Here is a 9,671-nt window from a genome sequence, read left to right on the forward strand (position 1 = left end):
GTTTTCCCGGTAGATCACACAGATCCAATAGTGCATACTGTGAAAATAAACTTTATAAAAACATCTGAATAAGGGTTAACGAGTGTCCTTATATGCACTTTCTTGGTTTGGTAGCTTTTATTTTGAAGACAATAAGCGGAAGTCGCGTTGTATGACTCAGCCAACTTCACTCCGGTGTCTTGGCTGCTTCTGCAAAGGACACAATGGGCTTTCCTCAGTGAGGCACCGTCGGTGTGTGTGTGTGTGAGATGAAGACAGATGTTGTGCTGGAGGACACAGATGTGGAGCAAACCGCTGGACCTGTGCTCCGGATAGCAGCGGCCGTGCCCGCAGGACCATGGGAGTGAGGCAGCTGCTGCTCGGGCTGATGTGGCTCCGCTCCGCTCTGCCCTGTGCAGGTGAGAGAGAGAGAGAGAGAGAGAGAGAAAACAATGCATCCTCTCTGCTGAGATGTTGACATGGAGATGTGTGCACGTCTCTGTGTCCTGGGGAAACACAGCAGTGCTCGCTCCTGGTGCTTCGGGTACAGTCATTGAACAGATGTTGTGTCCCTTGGTGTTTGTTTGCATCTGGATCACCACTGAGGAGCGTGTACTTCACAAAGCTTCCGATACCAGCCTGTCTCAGCAGAGCACTCCTCTGTCCACTGGGTCAGTGGTGGATGTCCTTTAGCCCGCTGCTTTGTCCCGTGTCCCTGTGATGAAGAGGTGGGAGACAGCCCTGTCTCCACTGGGGCGAAGGGACGGAGTGAGAAGATGAGGGTATCATCCTGCTCGGACCTGTGGGGCCATCGATCTGTGGTGGTGAAATGATCAGGCTGTGTGTGGAAACATGGATGCTCTGCCACAAATGTGATGCTGCTATCAGCATTACATCACTGCTTCTCTGCAGCCACTCAATCTCTCCCCCTCTCTCCCTCCACCCCTCCCCTCCGCTCTTTCTATTATCAAAGTGTTTTTAGAGGTCTCTGTGTGTGTGTGTGTGTCTGTGTGTGTCTGTGTGAGTTTGTGTGAGTTTTCATGGCAACAAGTTGTGAAGACCAGTTTGACAATCACACCTTTTGGACAGTTTGGCCAGTCCTTCATTTTTGAAACATCTTTAAAGGGCTGATTGAGGGTTAAGACTTGGTTTTAGTGTTCAGGTTAGAATTAGGTTTCGGTTAAGGTTAGGTTCAGGGTAGTGTTAGGTTAGGGCTAGGTTCAGGTTAGTAGTGTGTTTAGTGTTAGCTTTAGTATAAGGTTAGGGTAAGCTTTATATTAGAATGCGGTTTAGGTTAGGTTTAGGTTAGTATTAGGTTCAGGGCTAGGGTTACGTTAAGGTAAGGGTTAGTAAGGTTTAGGCTAAGGTTAGGGTTAGGGTCAGATTATTGCTTGTACGGTTGTGGTCAAGCAATAATTCATCATGTCACAGAGTGTCCTCATAAAGACGGATGAACAAATGTGTGTATGTGAAGAGGGAAGGTTTCCTGAGGAATACACCACATTATGGTGAACACATCATGTTGTGACTTGTTTGACTATGAAGAATAATTACGTCTCTTTTCTTCTCTCTCGTTACACACACACACACACACACACACACACACACACACACGCAAAAAAAAACTGGTTGTTATTAGCTCTGCTAGTCTGAGGTTCTTGTACTTGACGTGAGTTTTTCTAGTTTCTACTTTACACCTCTACTCCACTGCATTCCAGAGGGAAATGTGATCATATTTAACCTATGGGGCCGGGCAATAATAGGTATATAGATATTTAACCTATGTTATATTGCTATTGATATTCTGTGATAATTATTGATATTGTTTTATTGCTCAGACTTAATTTAACCCTCTGTGTTTAAATTAACCCTCTGCTTTTAATTAAATTGAATGATTCATGTCACCTAAAAACATGAAGAGCCAAAAATAAGTTTGGTATATTACACCTTACAAAAGAGCATTTATACTTGTGTCTGGATTCAAAATAAAATATCATGTAGCTGCAGTGCATTCTGGTCTGTTGAGACTGATGTGGGTTAAACTGGTGCAGATGATAAAACAGCAGCCCAATCAACCCAAACACAAAAGGAGACTGAAAACCAGGGAATTTAACTTTCTAGAAGATCCTGATGATTTCATGCCACCCTTGTCGATCACAAAAGATGTGATGCAGTAGACCTGCTCCCACGATAATCTGTCAGGAGGGACGTTCAACCCCCGACAATCAAAAACCCAAGAGTCATTGCACCAGATCCTCATTGTGCAGCTGTACTTACTAGGTCTGGGTCGTCGATATCCATCACAGAGGTCTTAAGGATTCCTCCACCCCACCTCCGCTCCTGTTTCACTCTGCTGACTGCACTGAATCATCAGGAAAGCCTGTAACAAACACACACTCAGCAGAAGAGAGAGCAGACCTGCCGCTGTGTGCTGGTGTTGGATAATCATGGTGGAGCCGTTCAGCTAATGTCCTGTCGTTATGGTTCTGGTTAATTAAGAGTGTCTCTCTTACTGTGGCGTTAAGCAATAATGAGATGAGCTCTCAGCACAAGAATGAAATCCCTCCTAATTATGTAACGCTTACATCACGATTTAAGTTAATGAATAATTCTCCGTCCTCTGGTTTTAAGACTTTCTCTTATCAAAACCAAACCTCGTCCTGATGTCCTCACTTATTAGAAAACAATGGGATTCACTGCCTGCACTCTGCACAGGCCTTACTCCTGCTGCTCCTCTTGGCCACCCCACACTGTGGCGTTCCCTGGGGCCTGGTGCGATGGCAGCAGGCGATGCTGTTGCCGTGGCTGCCAGTTTGACTGCTGCTGCGTCGGTTCTGGCTCCCGTGTGATCAGCACAAAGCTCTGCTGAAAGGCAATAAGGTCATTTGTCATGTCGTAGTGATTGTATTTAGGTTTTGGCATCGATCAGAGAAAAAAAAAGACAAAGTTACTGTGTGTGTGTGTGTGTGTGTGTGTGTGTGCGTGTGTGTGTGTGTGTGTGTTCTGGCAGTAGCAGTATGGATCCTGCTGAGCATGCATAACTCTAAGTTCATCATGAATAAAGGACAACCTTTCACAACTCTCTTGTGAAAGGTTCTGTAGTTTTTCCCTTTTAAATTCAAGATGGCAATGATTTGTTGTGGCTACGTTCAAAAGTTTTGTTGCCGTAGGTTGCAGATTTACAGACGAGATTTGTAATAATAATAACAATAACTTTATTTGTGTAGCACAAGAATACAAAGCATCAGAGAAATTGTCATTTAAATCAAAGACAACAGGTGAAATAATGAAACATAAGGTAAGAGTGACTGCAAAAGAAAAGGATAAAACAAACAAGCAATAGTAAAAAAAAAAGGATGATTGAAGTTACTGTTACTGACACTTTGAAAATATCTCAATCAATTGATCCTGGTAACAAGTCTTTTTGAGCAGCATCATGATACATGATTATTCCTGTGTGAGTCATAGCGCTGCATTGTTGTTCAGAGACTATTAATAACACATCACTGATCCCCACTGATGCACTGGGTGACATATTCCTTCATTACCTTCAACACATGCAACATCATGCTACTCACTAGCACATCAAGTGTGTGTTAATCTGCAGCTGAAAATAGTTTCAACGTCATTATTTTATCTTGCTTTGAGTAGCGTTTGCCAAAAAACATAGAGCCCAACTATTTTACTAAAAAAATAAACAAAAACATATACATTCACTCCTGCACTAACACAGAAAGAGCTTTGGTGCAACAGTCAGGCTGGGGAAGTCTAATATCACATCTATTCCTTTAGTAGAGCCTTTGAAATTCAGCCTTTTATCTAATTTGATTTGTGCTGAATAAGAAAATGAATGTCAGTATGTGAAGCAGCATAGTGAGACTCTGCAGAGGACATTTATTAATTTATATCTCAGTTATTTATGAGGACCTGACACTGTAAAATAATAACACTTCTTCCAGGTCAGTGTTTCATCGGTGGCATTAAGCATGTACAGAAGGATTGCAGAGATGGACCTCCCTGATGTGTTTATCCCTGTCTCCCCCCCCCGGTCTCTTTGTCATCCAGCAGGCTGCAGTGAGAAGGCGGAGGTCCACACGGAGCGGAGGGGTGTGATCTACAGCCCCTCGTGGCCTTTAAACTACCCGGCTGGAGTCAACTGCAGCTGGCATATCCAGGGAGGTCAGGGAGAGGTCATCACCATCAGGTAAAGGTCACTTCTCAAACACACAGCTGTCACACGAGTTCTGTCTCTGTGTGAGCACCTGACATAAAAAAAACTCTCTCCTCCAGTTTCCGTAACTTTGACTTGGCGGAGTCTGGAAACTGTTCTGGAGACTGGCTCATGCTGACTCCCATGTGGCATGGGGAATCCCGGCTGTGCGGCGCCATGCTGCCTCCACCCGTCATTTCCACCAGGGGGCGTGTGTGGCTTTACTTCCACTCTCAGGCCAACGGCTCTGGGCAAGCTCAGGGCTTCCGTCTCTCTTACATCCGAGGTGAGAGGATAGTGATGTCATCTTGTGAGGAATCTGTAACCAGAGTGAATTTAAATGTCTAGATTTGTGAGGCACAAAATGTCAATCATCTGAATTATAAATAAGAAACATAATTAAGTGCAGTCCATTTTTGACTAAAATGTCATGATAAGTTATTTTACCAAATGAGGACATGTATTGAAATGGCTCTTAAACTTAATTATCACTCACGTTACATGCATGTAAGGTGCACGACCACATCAAAATTACTTTTAACTGAATTATCTTAATTCTCAAACTTAAACCTGGAAATAATATGGTAATCTATTAAATCAATATCGACCAAAATAATTCACATCACACAATATACAACTTCATTACATTGTAATGTTTGGGTAAAAAAGCCAAGCTTTGAGTATTTTGGCTTAGTTTCATGTCATGCAGTAATTTGCCACATTAGTTAAATTAAAATACCATCTCAGTCCCACCACAGCAGTGTTTTCATTCCTATAGAAATGTGTTTTCTTGTCATGAGACATTGTTGGGCTCTTGGTTCTGGTCAGAATGTGAGAGTATCTGGTTAGTTTGGAGCCACCATGAGCTGATGGAGGCTACAACTGGGGGCATGGACCAGTTTGACCCTGTCAGCCGGTCCCACCATGACCCTAAAACTAGATACTCCAGGCCACAGGGTGATACGGCTTAGGGTAATCTTGATCTTGTTAGTATAATTACCAATAATGTCACGTTTTTTTTCTCTTTCTTTTTAATATCTAATCAAAGATGATGGCTGCTTGTTTTCAGGAATTTGATGGTGACGGTCGGTGTCTCTCAGTAAATTACAGTTTGAGGCTCTGAACAGTGGATCAGGGTTTATAGTAATCCAGACAAAGAGCATTACAATTAGTGGGTGTTAGCTGCTAGACTTAAAACTGTTAATCTGAACTCATTAGGCAGTGTTAAGCCTCACAGTATATTAAAGTGTGTTGTGTTTGTCCATGCGTCTTTGGCTGCTTTTTGTTGTATTGATGTGTTAAACCCTCTGCATCTGATGAAGTGCTGTTTGGGGCGAATACATTTAATCTGAGAGTGTTGCTGCACTCAGTTTAGTGCTGGCTCATACGTTCATGTCAGTTCTTGTTCTTGAGTGATAGTTTAAAGTTCCAGTGTGTTCATCTCTTTCCTCTGTAGGTCACCTGGGTCAGAGCAGCTGTCAGCCCGATGAATTCCTCTGTGGGAACGGGAAGTGTCTTCCTCACTCCTGGAAGTGCAACGGTCAGGATGAATGCGGCGATGCCAGCGATGAACGCAGCTGCTCCCCCCCCCCCACTGAAGCCCAGCCTGGCCTCTGCCCCTTTGGCTCCCTGCCGTGCACCCAGGTCCAGTCCACCCGCTGTCTGCCGGCCGCCCTGCGCTGCAACGGAGCCCGGGACTGCCCTGACGGAACCGATGAGCTCGGCTGTCCCGACACCACCTGTGGGAAACGTCTGGGGAACTTCTACGGCTCCTTTGCCTCCCCTGATTTTTTCCGGCCCAATCGCAGCGCCGTGTCCGAGCTGAGATGCTCCTGGCTGCTGGACACCCAGGACCCCAAACCCATCGTGCTGCAGCTGGACCTGCAGCTCGGGCCCAGAGATTCACTGCACGTCTACGACGGCCTGCTGCATCAGGCCGAGCATCTGTTGCAGGTGTTGTCGTATCATAACAACAGGCGCCTGGCTCTGCTGGAGTCCAGCCGGGGTCAGATGAGTGTCCTGTACACGGCCCAGCCTCGCAGCCCTGGACACGGCTTCAACGCCACATACCAGGTTGAGCAATCTCGTGATAATATATCCTGTTTTGAAAAATGTCCCTCCATCCCTCATAACTTAATGTTTTGAAACTCCTTGAAGCTCCGTCTGCTCGAGCTTTGAACCTTCATCTCTTTCTTCCAACTATCTTAAGGAATCAATACTCTGAATGGTTGATAGAGAAAGTAACTGCTCTGTAGATGTAGAGGAAACACTCAGTCAAGTGATCTCATCTTCTTGGTGCCTAGACGGTGACGCATTTCTCCTACCCACTCCCAGGTCAAAGGTTACTGTTTCCCCGGCGAGCATCCCTGCGGCAGCGACCAGGGCTGCTACTCTGAACGCCAGCGCTGCGATGGCTACTGGCACTGCCCGTCCGGCCGCGACGAGGAGGCCTGCCCGATGTGCCCAGATGGGGAGTTTCCCTGTGAGGGCGGCACTGGAGTGTGCTACCCGGCCTCGGAGCGCTGCAACAACCAGAAGAGGTGTCCCGACGGGTCGGATGAGAAGAACTGCTACGACTGCCAACCCGGGAACTTCCACTGTGGGACCAACCTGTGTATCTTTGAGACGTGGCGGTGTGACGGCCAGGAGGACTGCTTGGACGGGAGCGACGAGAGGGACTGCCTGGCTGCGGTCCCCAGGAAGGTCATCACTGCCGCTCTGATCGGGAGCCTGGTGTGTAGCCTGCTGCTGGTCATTGCCCTCGGCTGTGCCCTCAAACTCCACTCACTCAGGAGCAGAGAGTACAGGTGAGGACACAACACCTCTGTCCTTCATTCAGTTTGTATTACTGTTGACATACTTGTTTTTCTCCTTCTGGATTTATTTATTGCCTTGTGCCTGAATTTATATGTCGTCATAGTAACACACAAAAAAACCTTGTCTCCAATGACAAGTGCTGTTCAAAGGTAAGCTGTCACTCAGTCTATTATTGTGTTTTATTGCTGTTGATGGTAGATGCTGCAAACTCTACAGGGATGAAATTACTGTTTTTCAAAATAAGATAATTGATTTACCCCAAGCTCTTTTATTGACCTGCTGTGCCCTCCTTGTTTCTCTCTCTCCTCTGTAGAGCTTTTGAGACCCAGATGACTCGCATGGAGGCAGAGTTTGTTCAGAGAGAGGCCCCTCCCTCTTATGGTCAGCTGATTGCCCAGGGTCTCATCCCTCCTGTGGAGGATTTCCCAGTATATAACCCCACCCAGGTGGTGCAACAATACATAATCATACACATACATACATACGTGTGTTTTCTAGTGACTCTGGATATGAGCACCCAGCTGTGACAAACCAATTTTTTGCAGTTTTGGTAACCAGCTCTAGTGGAAGCCTGAACCTCACACTCCAATTCCTCTCTCTGCATAACCAATGGGCCTAAACTGACAGAAAAGCTGTTGTAATTTATTAGATATGATATGATGTGCCATTTCTGGAAGATATATGGCATCCATCCACTATTTGTAGTAGTTAAATGACATCTATCTACTATCTATATGAGATAAATTGACTCTTTCTGCTATTATAGATCTACTATTGTAAATTAAGGGTATTGTTCCAGTTTATTTATGATTTATTATGTTCTTATTCACATTCTTGTCAAGAGTTAAATGAGAAGATTGATATGACTAGACATTTTTCCTAGAAATCTAAACTATTCCTTCAGACAATCAATCAGGTGATGAATACACTTCCATGTGCTGTAGAGCTGCTACTGCATTAAGTGTGAGATGTCAAAATGGAGCCGTAGAATCATGCTCTTTATGCAACAGGAAAATACATTTATGTTATCCAGAGGAAATGGTTTCGGATTTCACTTTGAGCTTAAAATAAAAATGTAACAGCTTTAGCGGAGGTCAGGCTTCACTACTCTTAAGGCTCTCACTGTATAAACTTCAAAACTACCCACACAGCCTCAGCTTGCTTTGGAACCAGGAGTGCAAGAGAACAAATATAGGAAGGAATTACATTGTGTTGTGTTTACCTGTAGCTTTGCTCCAGAACAAGAATATGGCTCTAAATTGCTGGCGATCTGATTCATTGTTTCTCTGTGTCTTCCTCTGTCTCCTCTCTTCCTCCTGCAGGCCTCCATCTTACAGAACCTGCGTTTGGCGATGCGCAGACAGATCAGACGTCATTCATCACGGCGCTCCACTTCCTCCTCCTCCTCCTCATCCTCTTCCTCTCGAAGACGATTCGGGCATCTGTGGAGTCGTCTGTTTCACAGTGGAGGAAGATCCAGAGGCCAGGCCCTACTGCTCGATCCCCCTGGTCCCACACAAATCATACTGGGGCTCCACAGCTACAGAACTGTGGTGGAGCAGGGGCCTCAGGGCAGGGACCAGCTGGGGGATGAGGTTGATGTGGTGGGTATGTCAGGCTCCACCTACTCCGCCACCATGGAACTGCAGCCCTGCTCACCAGAGAGCCCTGCCTCACCTCTCTCCTCGCAGTCAGCGGACAGTCCAGAGGACGAGGAGCCATCATCTGTCAGTGGGGAAGGAGCCATGACTCCACATTGTGACTCTTCAGCCGCCAGCAGACATCATCCCTCCCCACAGGAAGCCTCGGTGCCCCTGTGCCACCCCAGGGCTTCTAGGAAACTTGTTCTGGAGCTCGCAGTTAACTTGAAAGGAGTTTCCTTGAGACGTTACTCCCCTCTAGGGCCTTTGTCCCCCATCTCCCCCCCTGTGTTTCCCAGCAGCTCCCAGACACCAACATCCCAGTCCCACCCACTGGGTCCAGGTGTGACTTCACCCACTGGGCCCTTGTCCTCTTATGTGAAAGCAGAGGACAGTGACAGCCACTTTAGAGTGGAAGTATCTATCGGGGACAGACGAAGCAGGGATGACAGGAGAGAGGGCAAGAGCGGCGTCTGCAGGTTCAGCAGGACCCTTAGTGATGAGGAAGGAGACTCAGGGAGGAAGACTACGCCATCTTGAAAAGTTTAGTAAACTCTCCACCTGGTGTTGATAATATCTGTTCTGCTAAAGTGTCCTTGACATGTGTCCCCGCCAGATCCAGAGGTCAGACTCGTACCTTAGCCCGACACATGGAGGAGGGATAGCATCACACCCAATGAAAATTAACCACTCATGTTCTTTATACACTTAAAAAGGAAATTACCCACATCTAGTGCTGATAGCGCTTTTGGTCTGTGCTGTGTATCTCGTTGGGCAGGCAACTGCATTCAGACTTCACTGTTAAACCTAACTTACTGTTATAGTAAATTACACTCAGTTCTGGACACCAGTACCAATACAATATTGGCTACATGTCCGCCAAAGCAGCCTTTTAGTCGTTACCCAGAGCCATTATACACCGCTATATACTGTGACCCATAAAAAACAATTGAGCGATTGCCTCTACCCTGTCTTATCCCCAATTTATTGTGTGAGGTGGTGTTATAATTATCATTATATGACAT

General features: G+C 46.0%; 1 protein-coding gene across 1 annotated transcript; it reads left to right on the forward strand.

Annotated features, from left to right (window-relative positions):
* The first annotated feature begins 203 nt into the window (after positions 1-203).
* On the forward strand, positions 204-9,186 carry lrp3 (low density lipoprotein receptor-related protein 3). Its single transcript, XM_061067666.1, has 8 exons — positions 204-217; positions 316-398; positions 4,045-4,183; positions 4,270-4,475; positions 5,646-6,262; positions 6,524-6,996; positions 7,320-7,452; positions 8,329-9,186. Exons 1-8 carry the CDS (start codon positions 204-206, stop codon positions 9,184-9,186), a joined length of 2,523 nt encoding a protein of 840 aa, XP_060923649.1.
* Positions 9,187-9,671: the final 485 nt, after the last annotated feature.

Source organism: Limanda limanda, chromosome 3 (genome assembly GCF_963576545.1).
Source record: "Limanda limanda chromosome 3, fLimLim1.1, whole genome shotgun sequence".
Lineage (NCBI taxonomy): Eukaryota > Metazoa > Chordata > Actinopteri > Pleuronectiformes > Pleuronectidae > Limanda > Limanda limanda.

Coding starts and splice junctions, on each gene's coding strand:
- lrp3 (XM_061067666.1), top strand. Junction 4,476..5,645: donor CCGTCTCTCTTACATCCGAG/GTGAGAGGATAG, acceptor TTTCCTCTGTAG/GTCACCTGGGTCAGAGCAGC. Junction 6,263..6,523: donor GCTTCAACGCCACATACCAG/GTTGAGCAATCT, acceptor ACCCACTCCCAG/GTCAAAGGTTACTGTTTCCC.